The following is a 24,739-nucleotide window of genomic DNA, read 5'->3' as shown; positions in this document are numbered from 1 at the left end:
GCCGTCGCCCAAACCATAACTATCGGCGGCGCTTGAGTTATAGTGGCCAATCGAATATGTTAATTTTCTGCTGATCTCTTTGACAAGTTAACCCGAACATTTTATTTGATCACAAACTGCTCAATTTGGTAACTGACCATTTTAGAACAAGCAAAGCAATTCTTTTGCTCTATTCACGCTATCTTTATTTTGTACATCGTTTTGCTCTTGCACTTTTTGGAACTTCAATGGCTTAAGTTTAAGCTCATTTTTCAATATGTGTTGCATTTGTATTCGTGATATGTTCAGCTCAAAAGCAAGATTTGGATTTCGATCAAAACGGATCTTTATTGTTCGGATCATTTCTGGTATGGTTATGGAAGTTTTTTCGTCCACATTTTGGGCACAAAGCAATACTGCAGTTTCCCAGTAATCAGCCATGATACGAGAAACAAAAGATTTTTTTACGTTTAAATGCTGGAGGGATTGCTGTGTACTGAATAGTCTAAGGGCGCCTGAAATAAACCGGGCTGCCACTTTTACATAATTCTGGAGGCCTTTAACGATAGCCACTTGTGGTTTTCTAGCCACATATAAATCACTCATCCTATCACGCATAAATTCAATCACGAATAATTGTGTGTCTATGTAGAACGGAATGCTTTTGTAAAGTTGTAAACAATAAAGTGAACTGTCACTGGAATAAATCTGTCAGCCGTCAGATGAGCGGTCATAGCCAAGCCAATGATAATTGCAATACATATCTATAGTTGAACTTTAATAGAAGAATATAGAAAATTCCTCAGACGATTATTTAGAGTATGAAAGTCACAAAGTGTAGAAGGCCTCTTGCCATTCACTATGACCGCCCTATTTTCCCTCTTTCCACTTTTTCTCCCACTATCTTACACATCCCGTTGGACAAGTCTCATTCATTCATGCACTTCGCCATTACGAAATATCTATGTTAGGTATGATCTAAGTTAGTCCTTAATACCGAATACTTACCATGCATTGATGTTGCAGGCGATGAAGAGATATCCCGCCGCATTCGTTTATTATAGTGCACCAGTTCTTCCATTGTCATAGGTTCCTTAACAGTAGTGCCACTATATTTTCTATCCATAGGTATTGGTGGGTGAACTCCGCCGTTGTTATCCTCGAAAACTAAAGGAGAACCAACACTACCACCACCAGTAGCTTTTCCTGCTACCATGGATGCTGACGTTGCCGACATACTGGTAGTCCTTATTGTGGAGCCATCGATGTCCTCGTTATGGTTGTTTGCAAAAGTTCCTTTGGTATTGGACATCTTCATCGTCATCGTCGCCGTAGTTGTGGGAATTGTTGAGAAACTATGACGGTAGCGCAAGAAATAAAAAACGAAAAAAGAAGCAGGAGAAAAATGAAATAAAATTGAAATATACATTTACTTTCATTCCAAAGTCATCGTTTTTCTTTTATGTCTTTGTTGGGCTCGTAGAAACAGAAAAAAAAAAACGCACAACAAGAAAGAAACTTTAATCAAAAGTAATGTTATGAACATTTAAATTATGCACAAAGTATGAAAACTTATTTATGGAGAAAATGTTCATATTTATTCATTCGCATTCGTACCTAAATATAGATGCACTGACATAGCAAGTTACACGGAATCGGTTTTGCGACGAGGGTACCTAAAGGATTTTATAGCAAAAAAATTGACAAAATTTTGTCAAAATTTTATTTCTATAGAAATTTTGTTAAAATTTTATTTCTATAGAAAATTTTGTCAAAATTTGATTTCTCTAGAAAATTTTGTCAAAATTTTACTTATATAGAAAATTTTGTCAAAATTTTACTTATATAGAAAATTTTGTCAAATTTTTATTTCTATAGAAAATTTTATCAAATTTTTACTTCTGTTAAGAATTTTTTTCACTATTTTTTCATTCACAATTTTTTTTACCATTTTATTTCTATAAAAAATTTTGTCAACATTTTATTTCTATAAAAAATTTCTATAAAAAATTTTGTCAAAATTTTATTTCTATAGAAAATTTTGTCAAAATTTTATTTCTATAGAAAATTATGGCAAAATTTTATTTCAATCGAAAAATTTTGTCACAATTTTATTTCCATAAAAATTTTTGTCAAAATCTTATTTCCATAGAAAGTTTTGTCAACATTTTATTTCTATAGAAAATGTTGTCAAAATTGTATCTCTATAGAAAACTTTGTCAAAATGTTATTTCTATAGAAAATTTTGTCAAAATTCCATTTCTGTAGAAATTTTTGTCAATGTTTTATTTCTATAGGAAATTTTGTCAAAATTTTATTTCTATAGAAAATTTTGTCAAAATTTTATTTCTATAGAAGATTTTGTCAAAATTGTATTTCTATAGAAAATTTTGTCAAAATTTCATTTCTAAAAAAAGTTTGTCAAAATTTCTATTTCTATAGAAAATTTTGTCAAAATTTCATTTCTATAGAAAAGTTTGTCAAAATTTTATTTCTATAGAAAAGTTTGTCAAAATTTTATTTCTATCGAAAATTTTGTCAACATTTTATTTCTATAGAAAATTTTGTTAACATTTTATTTCTATAGAAAATTTTGTCAAAATTTCATTTCTATAGAAAAGTTTGTCCAAATTTTGTTTCTATAGAAAATTTTGTCAAAATTTTATTTCTATAGAAGATTTGGTCAAAATTTTATTTCAATAGTAAATTTTGTCAACATTTTATTTCTATAGAAAATTCTGTCAAACTTTTATTTCTATAGAAAATTTTGTCAAAATTTTATTTCTATAGAAAATTTTGTCAAAATTTTATTTCTATAGAAAATTTTGTCAACATTTTATTTCTATAGAAAATTTTGTCAACATTTTATTTCTATAGAAAATTTTGTCAAAATTTTATTTCTATAGGAAATTTTGTCAAAATTTTATTTCTATAGAAAATTTTGTCAAAATTTTATTTCTACAGAAAATTTTGTCCAAATTTTATTTCTATAGGAAATTTTGTCAAAATTTTATTTCTATAGGAAATTTTGTCAAAATTTCATTTCTAAAAAAAGTTGTCAAAATTTTATTTCTATAGAAAATTTTGTCAAAATTTCATGTCTATAGAAAAGTTTGTCAAAATTTTATTTCTATAGAAAAGTTTGTCAAAATTTTATTTCTATCGAAAATTTTGTCCAAATTTTATTTCTATAGAAAATTTTGTCAAAATTTTAATACCGTAGAAAATTTTGTCAAAATTGTATTTCAAAAAAAAAATTGGCAAAATTTTATTTCTATAGACAATTTTGTCCAAATTTATTTTTATAGTAAAAATTTGTTAAAATTTGTAAAAAAATTTTTTCAATATTGTATTTCTATAGAAAATTTTGTCAAAATTTTATTTCTATAGAAAATTTTGTCAAAATTTTATATCTACAGAAAATTTTATCAAACTTTATTTCTATAGAAAATTTTGTTAACATTTTATTCCTATTGAAAATTTTGTCAAAATTTAATTTCTATACAAAACTTTATTTCTATAGAAAATTTTGTCAAAATTTAATTTCTATACAAAACTTTATTTCTATAGAAAATTTTGTCAAAATATAGACAATTTTGTCCAAATTTATTTTTATAGTAAAAATTTGTTAAAATTTGTTAAAAAATTTTTTCAATATTGTATTTCTATAGAAAATTTTGTCAAAATTTTATTTCTATAGAAAATTTTGTCAAAATTTTTTTTTCTATAGAAAATTTTGTCAAAATTTTATCTCTATAGAAAATTTTGTCAAAATTTTATATCTACAGAAAATTTTATCAAACTTTATTTCTATAGAAAATTTTGTTAACATTTTATTCCTATTGAAAATTTTGTCAAAATTTAATTTCTATACAAAACTTTATTTCTATAGAAAATTTTGTCAAAATTTTATTTCTATAGAAAATGTTGTCAAAATTTTATTTTTATAGAAAATTTTGTCAAATTTTATTTCTATAGACAATTTTGTCCAAATTTATTTTTATAGTAAAAATTTGTTAAAAAATTTTTTCAAGATTGTATTTCTATAGAAAATTTTGTCAAAATTTTATTTCTATAGAAAATTTTGTCAAAATTTTATTTCTATAGAAAATTTTGTCAAAATTTTATCTCTATAGAAAATTTTGTCAACATTTTATATCTATAGAAAATTTTATCAAAATTTATTTCTATAGACAATTTTCTTAACATTTTATTCCTATAGAAAATTTTGTCAAAATTTTATTTCTATACAAAACTTTATTTCTATAGAAAATTTTGTCAAAATTTTATTTCTATAGAAAATGTTGTCAAAATTATATTTTTATAGAAAATTTTGTCAAATTTTATTTCTATAAAAAATTTTGTCAAAATTTTATTTCTATAGAAATTTTTGTCCAAATTTTATTTCCATAGAAAATTTTGTCAAAATTCCATTTCTGTAGAAATGTTTGTCAATGTTTTATTTCTATAGGAAATTTTGTCAAAATTTTATTTCTATAGAAAATTTTGTCAAAATTTTATTTCTATAGAAAATTTTGTCAACATTTTATTTCTATAGAAAATTTTGTCAAAATTTTATTTCTTAACATTTTATTCCTATAGAAAATTCTGTCAAAATTTTATTTCTATACAAAACTTTATTTCCATAGAAAATTTTGTCAAAATTTTATTTCTATAGAAAATGTTGTCAAAATTTTATTTTTATAGAAAATTTTGTCAAATTTTATTTCTATAGAAAATTTTGTCAAAATTTTATTTCTATAGAAATTTTTGTGCAAATTTTATTTCCATAGAAAATTTTGTCAAAATTCCATTTCTGTAGAAATTTTTGTCAAAATTTTATTTCTATAGAAAATTTTGTCAACATTTTATTTCTATAGAAAATTTTGTCAAAATTTTATTTCTATAGAAAAGTTTGTCAAAATTGTATTTCTATAGAAAATTTTGTCAAAATTTCATTTCTAAAAAAAGTTTGTCAAAATTTTATTTCTATAGAAAATTTTGTCAAAATTTCATTTCTATAGAAAAGTTTGTCAAAATTTTATTTCTATAGAAAAGTTTGTCAAAATTTTATTTCTATCGAAAATTTTGTCCAAATTTTATTTCTATAGAAAATTTTGTCAAAATTGTATTTCTATAGAAGATTTGGTCAAAATTTAATTTCAATAGTAAATTTTGTCAACATTTTATTTCTATAGAAAATTCTGTCAAACTTTTATTTCTATAGAAAATTTTGTCAAAATTTTAATTCTATAGAAGATTTTGTCAAAATTTTATTTCTATAGAATATTTTGTCAACATTTTATTTCTGTAGATTTGTTTGTCAAAATTTTATTTCTATAGAAAATTTCGTCGAGATTTTTTTTCTATAGAAAATTTTATCAAATTTTTATTTCTATAGAAAATTTGATCAACATTTTATTTCTATAGAACATTTTGTCAAAATTTTATTCTCATAAAAAAAATTGTCTAAATGTTATTTCTATTTAAAAATTTTTTTAAAATTTTATTTCTATAAAAAATGTCAAAATTTTATTTCCATAGAAAGTTTTGTCAAAATTTTATTTCTATAGAAAAATTTGTCAACATTGTATCTCTATAGAAAACTGTGTCAAAATTTTATTTCTATAGAAAATTTTGTCAAGATTTTTTTTTATATAAAACAATTTTGTCAAAATTTTATTTCTATAGAAAATGTTGTCAAAATTTTATTTCTATAGCAAATGTTGTCAAATTTTATTTCTATAGAAATTTTTTTCAAAATTTTATTTCTATAGAAAATTTTGTCAAAATTTTACTACCGTAGAAAATTTTGTCAAAATTGTATTTCAAAAAAAAATTTTCGCAAAATTTTATTTCTATAGACAATTTTGTCCAAATTTTATTTCTATAGTAAAAATTTGTCCAAATTTTAATGCCATAGAAAATTTTGTCAAGATTGTATTTCTATAGAAAATTTTGTCAAAATTTTATTTCTATAGAAAATTTTGTCAAAATTTTATTTCTATAGAAAATTTTGTCAAAATTTTATCTCTATAGAAAATTTTGTCAAAATTTTATATCTATAGAAAATTTTATCAAACTTTATTTCTATAGAAAATTTTGTTAAAATTTTATTCCTATAGAAAATTTTGTCAAAATTTTATTTCTATACAAAACTTTATTTCTATAGAAAATTTTGTCAAAATTTTATTTCTGTAATGTTGTCAAAATTTTATTTTTATAGAAAATTTTGTCAAATTTTATTTCTATAGAAAATTTTGTCAAAATTTTATTTCTATAGAAATTTTTGTCCAAATTTTATTTTCATAGAAAATTTTGTCAAAATTCTATTTCTGTAGAAATTTTTGTCAATGTTTTATTTCTATAGGAAATTTTGTCAAAATTTTATTTCTATAGAATATTTTGTCAAAATTTTATTTCTATAGAAAATTTTGTCAAAATTTTATTTCTATAGAAAATTTTGTCAACATTTTATTTCTATAGAAAATTTTGTCAAAATTTTATTTCTATAGAAAATTCTGTCAAGATTGTATTTCTATTGTAAATTTTGATAAAATTTTATTTCTATAAAAATTTTTGTCAAAATTTTATTTCCATCGAAAATTTTATCAAAATGTCATTTCTATAGAAAATTTCGTCGTGATTTTATGTCTATAAAAATGTTGTCGAAATTTTTTTTACTTTCTATAAAAATAAAATATTTGCTATAAAAATAAAATTTTGACAAAATTTTCTATAGAAATACAATTTTGACAAAACATTAAAAAATAATTTCCCACCATTTTATCGATGAATTTTCTCTTTTCACATCCCTCGTACAATGGAAACTTTAAACTATAACTTGCATGAATGTCTGCTTACTTTGCATTCAAGTTTTACTTTATGATTTCTTTTTATTATCCTTCCATAAAATCACTTTTCTTTCTTTCCGCCTTTTTGCACGAACACAAGGAAAGGACACACACACACACAAACTAAAAAGAAAAGTGCAATATATTGTAAAAAAATATTGCAGTTGTTGCAAAAGTCTTTTGTGAAGGAAGTAGAAGATGAAAACTCCATGTACCACCACCATCATTGCCCGTATTGACCTATACCACAGGTTGTAGGTTTGGTAAATTGCTTGGATGTTGGGTCGAACGAGTCATTCGACATGCATGAACCTTAGCAATTGGCCAATTAACCTGATAAAAGCAAACTCATTTTCCAGGTTGAGATGAGGGCAACACAAAACCACAACTAACCAATGTGGCCATGATGTTGGCTATTGCTCATGACCAAGGCCCTCAACGCCTATCGTAAGGACAAGGGTGACATTGAAGAATTTGCTCTTTTTTTCTTCTCAGTGTTGGTTTTTTTCTGTTGCTTTATTTTGACAAATTATGGGTATTAGAAGGAAAACACACCAGGGGCTGTGCTAAATTGATGTATGATAAATTGCCTAGGTGATGTTGACAAATTTCCAAATGTCTTCGGGTTTTTTTTTAGTATTTTTAGGTGGGGAAGGGTAATAGCCAACTCGATTCAATTCAATTGGTTTGGAATAGTCCAATTCACTCAAATTGGAAGCTTTTAATCATTCACATCACAGCAAATGGACCAAAAAGTCTTACAAAAACATTGAGAGAGCTTGTTGTTGGAGAAGAAAAGAAAAAAAATCCAAGATTGTTAAGAGGAATAGTTTGTACAATAATCACAGGTGCTTTATTTTATTTAATGGGTCTATTGGTATCAAAGAATACCTTGCTGCAAATTTTAGGAAAATTATTTTAAATTATAGGATTTCAGAAATTGGGGAGTTACATACCACGTGGAAGCTATATTTTCTTCCAATTCCTTATTGGTACCAATGTGAAAATTTCGAAAGTGGTCACGAATTAAAATCCTTTTCGCTCTGAGACGGATATTTAAGGAGATTTGGCCAAAATAAGTTTTTCATATAAAAATTTGAATCTGTTGAGGATTTTCATCGTGGACACGAAATAAAGTCCTTTTCGCTCTAGGACCTTTAAATATGCGTCTTAGAGCGAAATATATGGCCAAAATAAGTTTTTCATACAAAAATTTTAATTTTTTGAGGGTTTTCATCGAAATTTTGATTTTTTGAGGGTGGTCATGAATTAATGTCTTTTTCGCTATAGGACGCATACTTAGGGATATATGACCAAAATAAGTTTCTCATATAAAAAATTGAATTTTTTGAGAATTTTCATCGAAATTTTGATTTTTTGAGGGTGGTCACGATTTAAAGTCCTTTTCGCTCTGGGACGCATATTTAGGCCAAAATAAGTTTTTCAAACCAAACTTGAAGATAATCGGTAGTGATATGAAATGTTTTTATACCCTGCACTATACTGTGCAAGAGGGTCAGAACACCCAGAAGGAGACGAGATAGACCATCTGTCTGTCTGTCCGTCCATCTGCCCGCCCGTCCATCTGACCACCCGTCCATCTGCCCGCCCGTCTACCTGCCCGCCCGTCCATCTGTCTGTGAACACATTTCTATGATACAATTCTAGGTCGCAGTTTTAGTCCAATTGTCTTCAAATTTGGTACAAGTATGTATCAGAATATCAGGTCAGAATATAACCCTAATAATTTTGAAAGAAATCGGTTCAGATTTAGATATAACTCTCATATATATCTTACGCCCGATATGCACTTATATGGCCCCATAAGCCAGAGTTTTACCCTCACTTGAATTAAATTTCGCACAAGGAGTACAATTGTTGGTGTCGTAAAGTGTCCCAAATTTGATTGAAATCAGATCAGATACCTTTCGTCCGATTTACACTTATATGACCACAGAAGCCATAGCCTTACTCCGATTTAGGTGAGAGATATTACCATTCGAAATATGCATTCCAAATTTGCTAGTAATCAGTTCAGATTTAGATATATTGGTTAGGTTAAGTTAAAGCGGCAGTCCGATTTGATTCAGGCCCGCTTCGACTATTCAGTCCTTTGTGATACCACATCAACTAAAAGTACCTATTACGCGTAGGCATTTCTAGCTTTTATCGTTGAACCCACCCGAATTTTTTCTGGTCTTCTGGTCAGGCCAACCTGACTGTTCCAAAAACAAACTTCTTTATTTCGCCTTTTTCCAAGTCCTCCAATAATCTGAAGCTATATGCTCCTAAATTTCGCTTACGTCTTACACAAAATGCAGGACACTCAGGATAGCGATATCTGACGTCTTGCGAACACTAGCATATCTAGTATGCAGTTTAAGTTTAAATGGGCCCATATTGGCTTGGTGTCGTTACAACCCTTGGAATTCTCCCATCGGACATTTGTCATCATAACAGCCTGCTCACGCAGTAAGAGCTTGCAGGTAACCAGAGACATACCAACAGATTCTAGTTCCCCTGGTATATGTGAGGTAGTTCCTAGCCTTACTAACTCATCCGCTTCGCAGTTTCCCAGTGGCCAGGCACCCATATTAGGTGAATATTGTACTGCCATCACGTTGAGAGATTTACATCAGTTAGTGGCCGTATTGGAGTTAAGTAACACAGAGTCTAAGGATTTTTTGCAGGTTGACTGTCTGAGTATATATTAATGCCAATATTTGTTGGAATATTACTTACCAGCCAATTCGCCACCCCTTTACGTTATTCAAAGTTCCAGGTCTTTAGAATATACTCCGAAACCCACTTGTCCACCAATTTGAAGCCATGGGTGTAGAAATCTATCTAACGTTTATTCCCCGACCACGCCTCACTGTTGGGAATTAGAGTTGCAAACTTTTTTTTCGAAAAGCGGTTTCGCCAGAGTGCAATTCACTACACTTGGTACAGCTGGTATTATCCTGAAGACCGAATTGTGACTGTGGCTCTTTTTCGACCACAGCAATAGCTCGCGCAAGCGAACAGCAGGTGATTGTCTAAAGGTAGTAGATGCAACATGACATTAAGGGAATCTTTTCCTTTCTTGCTGAATGCTCATGACCACTACAAGCACGTCATTCACTGAACTTTATCTAAACTTGTCGGCGTCAGATTTAAATAAAGGGTGATTTTTTATCTATTATCTTTTTGGAAACACTGAAAGTTCATCGTGCGCGTATTGTGCTCAGCTACGAAGCAAATTTTTGGTACGGTTTATTGACTGGCGGCCAATAAATTGGACCGCATTTCTTCAAAGATGATGCGAATCGTAAAATAACTGTGAATGGTGAGCACTACCATGAAATGATATCCAATTGTTTTGTCGCAAAATAAGAGATCTTGACTTTGAGGACATGTGGTTAATATTGCCACACAGCACGCCTAACAATTGAGTTACTGAGAGGCGAGTTCGTTGAACAGTTTGTTTTACGTTTGGGCTATGGTAACGCTTATATCTATACAGAAAATCGCACTCCAATTGACACATTGGAACACAATAATGTGATGTTGGAAAGAATATATCAAAATTGGATTAAGCGCATGAGTTATTTGAGGGCCAGTCGCGATCAACATTTGCATGAAATAATCTTCAAACATTAATTTTTATGGACCATAACGGGTCCTACCTAAATGAAGTAGTACCCAAAACAATTATATGGAAAACAACAACACCAAAATATTTTATTTGTTGGTCCGTTTCCATTATGAAAATAAACCCCAATATTTCAAATGAAATGAAACCCCAATTTCCCTTTTTTGGGTTGTGCTTTATTTTCATGTGTATGCTATTTTTGTATTCTGGGATTTGATTGTATCAGATTTGTCTTATGAATGGTCGGCCTTCGTCCAAATTAGCCTAAGCGAATCGCAAGAGATTCATCATTTGAGATATTTAATTTTTTTTACCTAAAACGTTATAATTTGTCCATCAGTTAAGATTTTATTTTCACAAGGTATTGTAACGAGCCAATTGCTCGTAAATATTCTTCTTATGTTGAACTTAATTTTTGTCCACTTTTTTTCCTTCGTACCACTATACCCACTTGGTTGCTGTGCGCCACAGTACCCATGGTAACTGTGGTCATTTTCTTGCGTGTGGTACAAGTGGTATCAAAGGGAAACCTACTTTCATCACCCAACGTTTTTGAGATTACACGTTGGTAATTCTCATTTGGTTGGTGTCTCGGCCGATTTAAGAGTGTCGGTTTGTCGGGACATTGGCATGAATCAACCGAGGCTTGACGAACAGTAAAGCGAGTGGCAAGGACCGCTGCCGAACTTCCGATAGCAACAACCGATTCATCCTAACGCGATTCGCTCGCATCCGATTGTAGTTAACGCGATTCGTTCGCATCCAAACCCTGTAGTAGACTAGAACTCCCCACTACCTTCTTCTATCCCTTCCCTTCCTCCCTCAGGCTATACTAGCACCCTCCGTAACGCGGTTCGTCCGCTTACGCGATTCGTTTGCTTACGCAGTTCGGCTGCTTACACGGTTCGTCCGCTTACGCGGTTCGTCGGCTTACGCGGTTCTTCCGCTTACGCAGTTCGTCCGATTACGTGATTCGTTCGCTTACGCAGTTCGGCTGCTTACGCGATTCGTTCGCATCAAACAAGTGCTAGTATAGCCGAATCCTTTTCCCTGTCCCTCTTTTCGTTACAGAAACCGACGCGAGCACCATCGGCCGACACCATCGTCATCCTCGTTTACGAGCATCATCGGCCCGATACGATCGTAATCCCCGCACACGAACACCATCGGCCCGACACAGTCGTCATCTCCGCACACGAACACTGGCCCGATACCATCGTCATCACCGCACACGAACACCTTCGGCCCGACACCATCGTCATCCCCGTACACGAAAACCGTCGGCCCGACACCATCGTCATCGCCGTACACGAACACCGTCGGCCGATACCACCGTTATCACCGCACACGAACACCGTCGGCCCGACACCATCGTCATCCCCGTACACGAACACCGTCGGCCTGACCCTATCGTCAACTCCGTACTATCCACCGTCGTCACCAGTTAGCAACTCCCCTTCGTATCACCGTCACCGTTCATGATCGTATCCAATCAATTTATCGACACCGTTTCATCATCATCACCAAAGCAACATCGCCCATTCGTCAACCAGCACTGTCTTCGTCATCGTCCGACACAGCTCAGCCCACATTTCATAGTCGAAGCCCCACCAGTCGTCGCCGCACCTTCAGCCCACTCATTGCCCTTACCCACAATTGTATTGTATATAAGTAATGCTATGGTCACACTGGGCAAATATTTGACAGAAATCGAAAAAAAATTCGTCACCAGAACCAAACCAGCAAACATTTTGAGCTCATATTGGATATATAAAATCATGGTAGGGTTATTTTACAAAAACCGTATCCAGATATTTCGAAAATGGACCTGGAAAAATGTTTGACACTCATTTTGCTCAAATATTTGCCCAGTGTGACCGAGTCAGCTCAGCCCACATTTCATAGTCGAAGCCACACCAGTCGTCGCCGCCCATTCAGCCCACTCATTGCCCGTACCCAAAATTGTATTGTATATGAATAAGAATTGTTAATAAAAACCCGCAAAGGAATACAAGTAGTGTGTTCTTATTTAAGGTTTGTGGATCCTTAAAAGGTAATCCTGGACGGCCACTGGCCTACCTCAGCCCACGAAGAAAACCACGTTACAGTATTTTAAATCAAAAGAGCAACTACGCCATAATTGTATTTTGGGGTCGATTTTCATCCTTCAGTTACTTTAGGGACAACTCATCAAAATGTCGAAAAGTTGTTACAATAAAAATCGATATCATTCAAAATCGAAATGATCGCTGAAAATGTTTCGTAAAGTCTTGGCGACATTTCCCAGGCTAAATATATAAAACAAACTATACTTCCCACAAAAATCCAATTCCATAATCGTCTTTTGTGACCCACTGTTTACATTACATTACCATTACATGGTATCTGTAGCTAAACTACAAAATTCTTTTTCGCTAGATTATGCACTTACCTTTGATCGTTGAGATTCCCCAATGAACTAGGTTGCACCTTCAAACCATGGCCATAGAGATTTTGCTGATGCTGATGCTGCTGCTGCTGCTGTTGCTGATTGTATCTCTGCCATTCCCCAAAGTCTTTTGTTTGCTTTTGTAATATGCTTTCCACCAAGGAATAGAGCATATGTTCGGAGGCAAGTAATTCTTGGCGAAAATGTTCACGAAACAACAAAGGCGGCGTTGGGGATGAGGACGATGATGTCGATGAAAAATCTTGAGGGAATTTTTCATCAAAAGGTTCAGTGCCTTCGGCTATGGCACGTCGTCTTTGGTATGATGGTCCTTCTTCATCATGGTATGCACTTGGTTTTATTGTTGCCGAATGTAAACTAGAGTTTTGGCAATTGCTATGGCAGGCAGGCCGAAGGGGAGAGTTTTCCGAGAAGGCATTGCAGGAGGTTACATGTGAGTAAAATAACACAGATAAGGTGGCCAAAGCTAATGTCAATATACCCAAACATATGTACACTGAACTCAGCGATGTTATGCTATTCCTTGACACTGAAGATTTTTCACAGGACGAACATTGCGGCAGCTGCTGATGATGGTGGTGGTGCTGGTGGCGGTGTTGGTCCTTTTGATGATGCTGAACGCTTTGTAAATTGCATTGGCAATTTTTGCATTTACATGTTGGCACAATATCTGCAGGTTCATTTATCCTTGGCAATGTTGGGCTTTCTGTTGAATATTCAGGACCATTTTCTGTTGCTGCTGCTGCTGTTGTTGTTGTTGATTCGGATGTTGGCGCTCTGGTTTTGCCATTACCAACTTCGAACAACAACAGAGGTGCCTTTATTGTATGCAATGTCTGTCCTAGCCTTTGTTCTTCACCTTCTTCTTTGGCATTCAAATGCATATCAGATATGCCTTTGGGCTCTATTCGACTGTTGTCTCTTCTTTCTCCTGTTTGCCTTGTGCCTCCTCCGTCATCACCATCGTCGTCATCATGGTTTTGTGTACATTGGCTTGTATCCTCAGGTTTTTTACGCTTCTTTCCACTATATCTCATTTGATTTATACCCACAAACATATTTCTCCCAAGTTTATACTTTGCAGTTTGTTTTTTACTTTAACACTAGCTCTCTATTTCCGGTTAAACACAGGTATGGCTTTTATGTTTTTGTGTGTGTATGAGTGAGTGAGAGAGTATGAGAGTATGCGGCAAGAGTTTTTATTATCTTGTGATTGTAATCAACACATTAGTATTGGAAGTTTTTCTTATTCTTACTCTTTTTGCTCTTTGCTAATGAAGCAATCATGTGTTTGCAGTAACTGTAGTTTTTTTTTATATGAAATGGGAGAAAGAGAAAAAAATAAGAGAGGAAATTCAATTAATTAAATGACTTAATAGCCTGTGAAAGCAAAAGCTGAATTATTTATTAAAGAAATAAAATTAAACTTAAAGTATGAACTTAAAAATATTTAAAGCAAATGATTTATTAAAATTGATGGGGATTAAATAAAAACAAGTATATACGGTCGTAAGTTCGGCCAGGCCGAATCTTATGTACCCCCCACCATGGATTGCATAGAAACTTGTACTAAATACTGTCATCCACAATCGAATTACTTGGGTTGCGGTAACACTTGCCGATGCAAAGTATCTTAGAACTTCTTAACACCGTCTTCTCAATTGTAAGTTAGTCCATAGGTATATTTAATCAGTTTGACAAAATTTTCTATAGAAATAAAATTTTGAGAAAATTTTCTATAGAAATAAAATTTTGAGAAAATTTTCTATTGAAATAAAATTTTGACAAAATTTTCTATTGAAATAAAATTTTGACAAAATTTTCTATAGAAATAAAATTTTTACAAAATTTTCTATAGAAATAAAATTTTTACAAAATTTTCTATAGCAACAACATTTTGACAAAATTTTCAATAGAAATAAAATTTTGACAAAATTTTCTATAGAAATAACATTTTGACAAAATTTTCTATTGAAATAAAATTTTGACAAAATTTTCTATAGAAATAAAATTTTTACAAAATTTTCTATAGCAATACAATTTTGACACAATTTTCAATAGAAATAAAATTTTTGACAAAATTTTCTATAGAAATAAAATTTTTGACAAAATTTTCTATAGAAATAAAATCTTGTATAATAATAAAATTTTGACAAAATTTTCTATAGTAATAAAATCTTGACAAAATTTTCTATAGAAATAAAATTTTGACAAAATTTTCTAAAGAAATGAAATTTTTACAAAATTTTCAGTAGAAATCTTGACAAAATTTTCTATAGAAATAAACTCTTGACAAAATTTGGATAGTAATAAAATTTTGACAAAATTTTTTATAGAAATAAAATTTTGACAAAATGTTCTATAGGAATGAAATCTTGACAAAATTTTGTATAGTAATAAAATTTTGACAAAATTTTCTATAGTAATAAAATTTTGAAAAAATTTTCTATAGAAATAAAATTTTAACAAAAATCTTGACAACATTTTTTATAGTAATAAAATTTTGACAAGGTTTTCTATAGTAAAAAATTTTTGTCAAAATTTTCCATAATAATAAAATTTTGGCAATATTTTCTATAGAAATAAAATTTTGGTAGATTATTTTTGGAATCGGCTATATATAATTTTAGACCGATATGGACCAATTTTGGCATGGATGTTAGCGGACATATACTAGCGCAATGTACCAAATTTTACCACGTACCAAATTTCAACCGGATGGGGCGAATTTTGCTCTTCCAAGGGGCCCCGGAGATCAAATATGGGGATCGGTTTATATGGAGGCCACATATAATTATGGACCGATATGGACCAATTCCTGCATGTTTATTAGAGACCATACACTAACACCACGTACTAAATTTCAGCCGGATCGGAAGAATTTTGCTCATCCATGAGGCTCCAGAGGTCAAATCTGGGGATCGGTTTATATGGGGGCTATATATAATTATGGACCGAGGTGGACCAATTTCTGCATGTTTGTTAGAGACCATATACTAACACCATGTACCAAATTTCAACCAAATCGGATGAATTTTGCTCCTCCAAGAGGTTCCGCAAGCCAAATCTGAGCGTCGGTTTATATGGGGGCTATACGTAAAAGTGGTCCGATATGGCCCATTTGCAACACCATCCGACCTACATCAATAACAACTACTTGTGTCAAGTTTCAAGTCGATAGCTTGTTTCTTTCGGAAGGTAGCGTGATTTCAACAGACGGACGGACGGTCGGACGGACGGACATGCTCAGATCGACTCAGAATTTCACCATGACCCAGAATAAATATACTTTATGGGGTCTTAGAGCAATATTTCGATGTGTTACAAACGGAATGACAAAGTTAATATACCCCCATCCTATGGTGGAGGGTATAAAAAATTTGACAAAATTTTCTATAGAAATAAAATCTTGACAAAATTTTCTAAAGAAATAAAATCTTAACAAAATATTCTATAGTAATAAAATTTTGACAACATTTTCTATAGAAATAAAATTTTGACAAAATTTTCTAGAGAAATAAAATTTTGACAAAATTTTCTATAAAAATAAAATGTTGACAAAATTTTCTAACGAAATAAAATCTTGACAAAATGTGGATTGTAATAAAATTTTGACAATATTTTTTATAGTAATAAAATTTTGACAAAATTTTCTATAGAAATAAAATCTTGAACAAATTTTGTATAACAATTTTGACAAAATTTTCCATAATAATAAAAAATAATATAATTATAGATTATAATATAATTATAGACCGATATGGACCAATTTTTGGCATGGTTGTTAGCAGCCATATGCTAGCGCAATGTACCAAATTTCACCACGTACCAAATTTCACCCGGATCGGATGTATTTTACTCCTCCAAGAGCTCCGGAGGTCAAATCTGTATAAATATATACTTAGAGCAATATTTCGATGTATTACAAACGGAATGACAAAGTTAATATACCCCCCATCCTATGGTGGAGGGTATAAAAATAATTTGACAAAATTTTCTATAGAAATAAAATCTTGACAAAATTTTCTAAAGAAATAAAATCTTGACAAAATTTTCTATAGTAATAAAATTTTGACAAAATTTTCTATAGAAATAAACTTTTGACAAAATTTTCTGTAGAAATAAAATTTTGACAAAATTTTCCATAAAATAAAATTTTGACAAAATTTTCTATAGAAATAAAATCTTGACAAAATTTTCTAAAGAAATAACATCTTGACAAAATGTGGATTGTAATAAAATTTTGACAAAATTTTCTATAGAAATAAAATCTTGAAAAAATTTTGTATAGAAATAAAATCTTGAAAAAATTTTGTATAGTAATAAAATTTTGACAAAATTTTCCATAATAATAAAATATAATATAATTATAGATTATAATATAATTATAGACCGATATGTACCAATTTTTGGCATGGTTGTTAGCGGCCATATACTAGCGCAATGTACCAAATTTCACCACGTACCAAATTTCAACCGGATCGGATGAATTTTGCTCCTCCAAGAGCTCCGGAAGTAAAATGGGGGTTATATATAATTAAGACCGGTTTGGACCAATTTTTGTGTTTTTGTTAGAGACCATATACTAACACCATGTACCAAATTTCAGCCGGATCGGATGAAATTTGTTTCTCTTAGAGGCTCCGAAAAGCCAAATCTGGGGATCAGTTTATATGGAGGCTATATATAATTATGGATCGATGTGGACCAATTTCATGGTTGTTAGAGACCATATACTAGCACCACGTTCCAAATTTCAACCGGATCGGGCGAATTTTGCTCTTCCAAGGGGCCCCGGAGATCAAATATGGGGATCGGTTTATATGGAGGCTACATATAATTATGGACCGATATGGACCAATTCAAGCATGTTTGTTAGAGACCATATACTAACACCACGTATCAAATTTCAACCGAATCGGATGAATTTTGCTCATCCATGAGGCTCCGGAGGTAAAATCTGGGGATCGGTCTATATGGGGGCTATGGGGACCGATATGGACCAATTCCTGCATGTTTGTTAGAGACCATATACTAACACCACGTACCAAATTTCAACCAAATCGGATGAATTTTGCTCCTCCAAGAGGTTCCGCAATCCAAATCTAAGCGTCGGTTTATATGGGGGCTGTACGTAAAAGTGGTCCGATATGGCCCATTTGCAATACCATCCGACCTACATCAATAACAACTACTTGTGTAAAGTTTCAAGTCGATAGATTATTTCTTTCGGAAGTTAGTTTGATTTCAACAGACGGAGGGACAGACATGCTTAGATCGACTCAGAATTTCACCACGACCCAGAATATATATACTTTATGGGGTCTTAGAGCAATATTTCGATGTGTTACGATGTGTTTATACCCAGCCTATGGTGGTGGGTATAAAAATATAAAATAAATTACATTGGCATAAAATCATTGGATTGAAACATTCGTGATTGCTGCATAAGAGAGTCATACGGTCTAATGAAAGAGAACCCTCCAGGAAAATGTAGATATGGCAAAAATGAGTAAATATTTTTCGGCATATTCCAGGAAACTTGATAGATTACTTTGATAATGACATTATAATTGTTTTCTTTGATATCTAAAACGTTTGTGAATATATTTTGGTCCATTGTTTCTGTAGAATAGATCTCTATGCTCCGATACAATGACCACATGCTGACCAATCACCCTTGTATAATTTGCCAAAATGAATATTAGTTGTGCTTTTGACAGTCATGTGGTGTAATTCAGTATAATTGAATTTCACCAGTATATTGCTCAATTGTTGGTTGTGACACACGAATTGTGCGCTTCTATTATTTTTATTGGCATTTTCAAAAATTCCCATAGCAAAAGAGGTGATTCGGCTGACATTTAACCGCTGCAAAATATTTATATTCGGTGGTTATGCGGTTTTCGTCGCAAAACTCTTAATTAATGACCATCTCATTTAAAATCGTGCACATTGACGTTCATGGTGAGACATCACAGCAGTTGCCCAAATTTGGTCATTAGTTATGAATAAACGACAAAATAAAATTTTGTGAATACAGTGAAAACATCCAGACACAACGGATGGACAAAAACGGTCGCCTAAATACTATCCGCGACAGATTCATTTTTATGTGATAATATAGCAAACATCTCACATCTCCCCTTTTCAGAGTGTCCAACTTTGAGAGGTTTCACTGTACATATGTATGTGAGTTTACTACAAAAATATGAAAATGCGAGTGTGTGTAAATTTTCAACTTTTATTGACATTTTGTAAAAGCCAATGACCAGATGATAATAATGCATATTAGAAAAGAAACGATTGTAAGTGCAATCTGATATTAAATACTTCCAAACTTGACAATACTAATTCGGTTAACTTCAAAAGATTGAAGTAGTAATCACTTATGAGAGTGATCGATTAAAGGTATACAAATATGTTGAAACATAGTGAACAAGAATTTTTTACCCCCCATTTTCATTAAGCTATGTTAGTGTTCCGTTAACTAACCAACTTTTAAACCGTATTATAGACGAAGCTGCCATCTTGCCATTATATTCCACAGGCCAGTTAGGAACTTAACTGACCAAAATGGTTCAGTTAAAGTTAACCTGAAAGAAGATATTTGCAATTTTCTTTCCGTTAACTGCCAGTTAAAGCCTAACAGAGCTACATGAAAATGGTCATTAGTCTGACAAGTGAAATCCAGTGTGTGTTGCAGTAAATCCGCATATAGATGACATTCACCAAAAAATTATGACCTATTATGCGACATGCAATTTACACAATACTAGGGACACATTTCTTTAAAATAGAAAAAATTGATTTAAAAGAAAGTTCATAATATTTGCTTAATTTTTTTTCTTTTTTTTATACCCTTCACCACTAGTGTGGTACAGGGTATAATAAGTTTGTGCATTTGTATGTAACGCCAAGAAGGAGTAATCATAGACCAACCTTTTAGTATACGGATCGGCTTAGAATTAAATTCTGAGTCGATTTAGCGATGTCCGTCTGTCTGTCTGTCTGTCTGTCTGTCTGTCTGTCTGTCTGTCCGTCTGTCTGTCCGTCTGTCTGTCTGTTGATGTATTTTTGTGTGCAAAGTACAGCTCGCAGTTTTAGTCCGATTGTCCTAAAATTTGGTACAGGGTCCTGTTTCGGCTCAAAGACGATCCCTATTGATTTTGAAAAAAAATCGGTTCAGATTTAGATATAGCTGCCATATATATTTTTCACCGATCTGGTCATAATTGGCGTGTATATCAACTGATCTTCCTCAAATTCCGTACATCCGAATATTTTATGAGTCTCGAAAAACCTGCAAAATATGAGCAAAATCGGTTCAGATTTAGATATAGCTCCCATATATAGCTTTCGCCCGATTTACACTCATTTGCCCATAGAGGCCAATTTTTTGCTCCGATTTAGTTGAAATTTTGCATAGGGAGTAAAATTAGCGTTGTAACTATGCGTGCCAAATTTGCTTGAAATCGGTTCAGATTTGGATATATCTCCCATATAAAGCTTTCGCCCGATTTACACACATTTGCCCACAGAGGCCAATTTTTTGCTCCGATTTAGTTGAAATTTTGCATAGGGAGTAAAATTAGCGTTGTAACTATGCGTGCCAAATTTGCTTGAAATCGGTTCAGATTTAGATATAGCTCCCATATATATGTTTTTCGGATTTCGACAAAAATGGTCAAAATACCAACATTTTCCTTGTAAAATCGCCACTGCTTAGTCGAAAAGTTGTAAAAATGACTTTAATTTTCCTAAACTTCTAATACATATATATCGAGCGATAAATCATAAATAAACTTTTTCGAAGTTTCCTTAAAATTGCTTCAGATTTAAACGTTTCCCATATTTTTTTACTAACATTGTGTTCCACCCTAGTGCATTAGCCGACTTAAATTTTGAGTCTATAGATTTTGTAGAAGTCTATCAAATTCTTCCAGATCGAGTGATATTTAAATGTATGTATTTGGGACAAACCTTTATATATAGCCCCCAACACATTTGACGGATGTGATATGGTATCGAAAATTTAGATCTACAATGTGGTGCAGGGTATAATATAGTCGGCCCCGCCCGACTTTATACTTTCCTTACTGGTTTTAAATAGAAAACGAGTAGTTGAGATGTTCATTCTTCCGTTCAAGTCGTAAGGAAAAGTTTCTTTAAAATATATTTTTTTTTAATTAGCTGAAATATTGAATCATAAGATAAACAAGTACATACGGACGTAAGTTCGGTCAGGTCGAATCTTATATACCCTCCACCATGGATTTCGTAGAAAGCTCTACTAAATACAGTCATCCACAATAAATTGACATGAAATACCAAATTTCATCCGGATCAGAGGACTATATTATGAACCGGTGGTTGTTATTAACACTACGTACCAAATATTGACTTTATAGAAAATCTAACCAACATTTCATTTTTATAGACAAATTTGTCAAAACTTCATTTATATAGAAAATTTTGACAAAATTTTATTCATAGAGAAAATTTTACCAAAATTTTACTCATAGAGAAAATCTTTCCAAAATTTTATTAAAATTTTGTTAAAATTTTTTTTCATACAGACAATTTTGCCAAAATTTTACTCATAGAGAAAAATTTTCCGAAATTGTATTAAAATTGTGTCAAAATTTTAGTTCTTTAGAAAAATTTTCAAAATTTTATTTAAAAAAAAAATAAAATATTCATATAAAATATTTTGTCAAAATTTTATTTCTTTAGAAAATTTTGTCAAGATTTTATTTCATATTTGTTGTTTTGATCTCAGCTTTAAAATCATTGCGTTGACTAAACTACAAAATAAACCCAGCCAAGTGCACTCAAATCGATGATTTGACAGTGGCAAAAGAAAAGACTGATGTTTGTACAAAGATTTATTTAGGCAAAGGCCAGCTATCATAAACCTTTTTTCGGAAGGTTGGGTTTAGTGAACTACCCGAATTTATTCTGATAATTGGTTGATAGTTTTGCTGCAAGTAGAGGATGCTGATGAGGAATGTGGTAATTCCGAAACGTGCGTCCATCCAACCATCTTGCAGTCTATAGGGTTTTGCCCAAATAAATTTGACAAACATTATTTTCCTCTGTTGGTTAAGCTACTCTTTTAGTTTCGTCAATGCAATATTTTTAAAAATGAGATCAAAACAAAACAAATACGATTGAAGTACAAACCAACAATAGAAAACAAAAATGTTATTTCTTTAGAAATAAAAAATGTTTCCTCGTATAAAAAATTTTGTCAAAATTTTATTTCTATGGAAATTTATTTAGAAAATTTAGAAATTTTGTCAAAATTTTATTTCTATAGAAAATTTTGTCAAATTTTTTTTTTTTCTATAGAAATTTTTTCAAAATTTTATTGTTTTAGAAAATTTTGTCAAAATTTCTATAAAAATTGTTGTTAATATTTTATTTCTAGAGAAGTTGTTTCAAAATGTTATTTTTAGAGAAAAATTTTCACAATTTTTATGTATTACTTCAGAAAATTTTTTTCAAAATTTAATTTTTATAGAAAATTTTGTCAAAATTTTATTTTAAAAGATGTTTCTTCTTAGAAAAAATTGTGTCAAAATTTTATTTCTATGGAAATTTATTTAGAAAATTTAGGAATTTTGTCAAAATTTTATTTCTATAAAAAATTTTGTCAAAATTGTATTTCTATAGAAAATTTGTCAATTTTTTTTTATAGAAACTTTTGTCAAAATTTTATTTCTATAGAAGATTTTTTCAAAATTTTAATTTTTAGAGAAAATTTTGCCAAAATTTTATTGTTTTAGAAATTTTTATCAAAATTTCCATAAAAATTATTGTGAATATTTTATTTCTAGAGAACATGTTTCAAAATGTTATTTTTAGAAAAAATTTTGTCAAAATTTTATTTCATTAGAAAATATTGTCAAAATGTTATTTTTTTAGAAAATTATGTCAAAATTTTATTTAAAAAAATGTTTCTTCGTATAAAAAATTTTGTCAAAATTTTATTTCTATACAAAATTTTGTCAATTTTTTTTTCTATAGAAACTTTTGTCACAATTTTATTTCTATAGAAGAGTCTGCCAAAATTTTATGTTTAGAGAAAATTTTGCCAAAATTTTATTGTTTTAGAAAATTTTGTCAAAATTTCTATAAAAATTATTCTGAACATTTTATTTCTAGAGAAAATGTTTGAAATTTTAATTTCTAGAAAAAGTTTTTCACAATTTTTATTCGTATTACTTTAAAAAATTTTGTTAAAATTTTATTTCTTTATTTTGTCTAAATTTTTTTCCTATAGTAAATGTTGTCAAAAGTTTTTTTCAAGAGCAAAATGTTTCAAAATTTTATTTCTTTATTTTGTCTAAATTTTTTCCTATAGTAAATGTTGTCAAAAGTTTATTTCAAGAGCAAAATGTTTCAAAATTTTATTTCTTTAGAAAATTTTGTCAAAATTTTATTTCTATAGAAAATTTTTGGCAAAATTTTATTTTTAGAGAAAATTTTGCCAAATTTCATTGTTTTAGAAAATTTTGTCAAAATTTCTATAAAAATTATTATGAATATTTAATTTCTAGAGAAAATGTTTCAAAATTTTATTTCTAGAGAAAAATTTTCCCAATTTTTATTGGAATTACTTTAGAAAATGTTGTCACAAGTTTATTTCTTTCGAATAAACAATTTTGTCAAAATTTTATTTCTTTGGAAATTTATTTGGAAAATTTAGAAATTTTGTCAAAATTTATTTCTATAGAAAATTTTGTCTATTTTTTTTCTACAGAAACTTTTGTCAATTTTTTTTTCTATAGAATACTTTGCCAACATTTTATTTTAGAGAAATTTGTGCCAAAATTTTATTGTTTTATAATTAATTTCTATAATATTTTGTGAATATTTTATTTCTAGAGAAAATGTTTAAAAATGTTAGTTTTAGAGAATTTTTTTCACAATTGTTATTCGTATTACTTTAAAAAATTTCGTCAAAATTTTATTTGTTTAGAAAATTTTGTCAAAAGTTTATTTCAAGAGAAAATGTTTCAAATTTTTATATCTTTAGAAATTTTTTTCAAAATTTTTTTTCTATAAAAAATTTTGTCAAAATTTTATTTCTATAGAAAATTTTGCCAAAATTTTATTTCTAGAGAAAATTTTTCACAATTTCTGTAGAAAATTTTGTCAATTTTTTTTCTATGGAAACTTTTGTCAAAATTTTATTTCTATAGAAAATTTTGCCAACATTTTATTTTTAGAGAACATTTTTGCCAAAATTTTATTGTTTTAGAAATTTTTTTTAAAATTTCTATAAAAATTATTGCGAATATTTTATTTCAAGTTTCAAAATTTTATTTCAAGGAAAATTTTATTCGTATTTCTTTTGTCAAAATTGTATTTCTATTGAACATTTTGTCAAATTTTTTTTTTTGTTTTAGAAAATTTTGCAAAAAATTTTAATGTTTTAGAAAATTTTGTCACAATTTCTATAGAAATTATTGTGAATATTTTATATCTAGAAAAAATGTTTCAAAATTTTATTTCTAGAGAAAATTCTTCACAATTTTTATTCGAATTAATTTAGAAAATTTTGTCAAAATTTTATTGCTATAGAAAATTTTGTCAAAATTGTATTTCTATGGATAATTTGGTCAACATTTTATTTTTAGAGAAAAATTTTCAAAATTTTATTTCTATAAAAAGTTTTGTCAACATTTTATTTTTAGAGAAAATTTTTCAAAATTTTATTTCTATATACAATTTGTGAAGTACCAAACAAATTTGAAATTTGCCCCTCAAGGAAGCTATGGAAATCAAATAGGGGATTTCCCTTTTATATATAAT

At 30.0% G+C, this 24,739-nt stretch overlaps 1 protein-coding gene across 6 annotated transcripts in view; it reads right to left on the bottom strand.

The window, feature by feature from the left end:
* Nucleotides 1-24,739, bottom strand: part of LOC142237937 (uncharacterized) — a 118,704-nt gene that overhangs the window by 78,262 nt on the left and 15,703 nt on the right. For all 6 annotated transcript variants that reach the window (XM_075309410.1, XM_075309409.1, XM_075309414.1 and 3 more), the window contains exons 2-3: nt 12,899-14,216; nt 988-1,334 (exon numbers count right to left, since the gene is read on the bottom strand). In XM_075309410.1, the coding sequence (XP_075165525.1) occupies nt 988-1,334; nt 12,899-13,974 (1,423 nt within the window). In that variant the 5' untranslated portion in view covers nt 13,975-14,216. The remainder of the gene's footprint in view (nt 1-987; nt 1,335-12,898; nt 14,217-24,739) is intronic.

The sequence above is a fragment of the Haematobia irritans genome, chromosome 5 (genome assembly GCF_050003625.1).
Source record: "Haematobia irritans isolate KBUSLIRL chromosome 5, ASM5000362v1, whole genome shotgun sequence".
Lineage (NCBI taxonomy): Eukaryota > Metazoa > Arthropoda > Insecta > Diptera > Muscidae > Haematobia > Haematobia irritans.
Note: the sequence above shows the minus strand (reverse complement) of the source record. Positions and strands in the feature narration are given on the sequence as shown.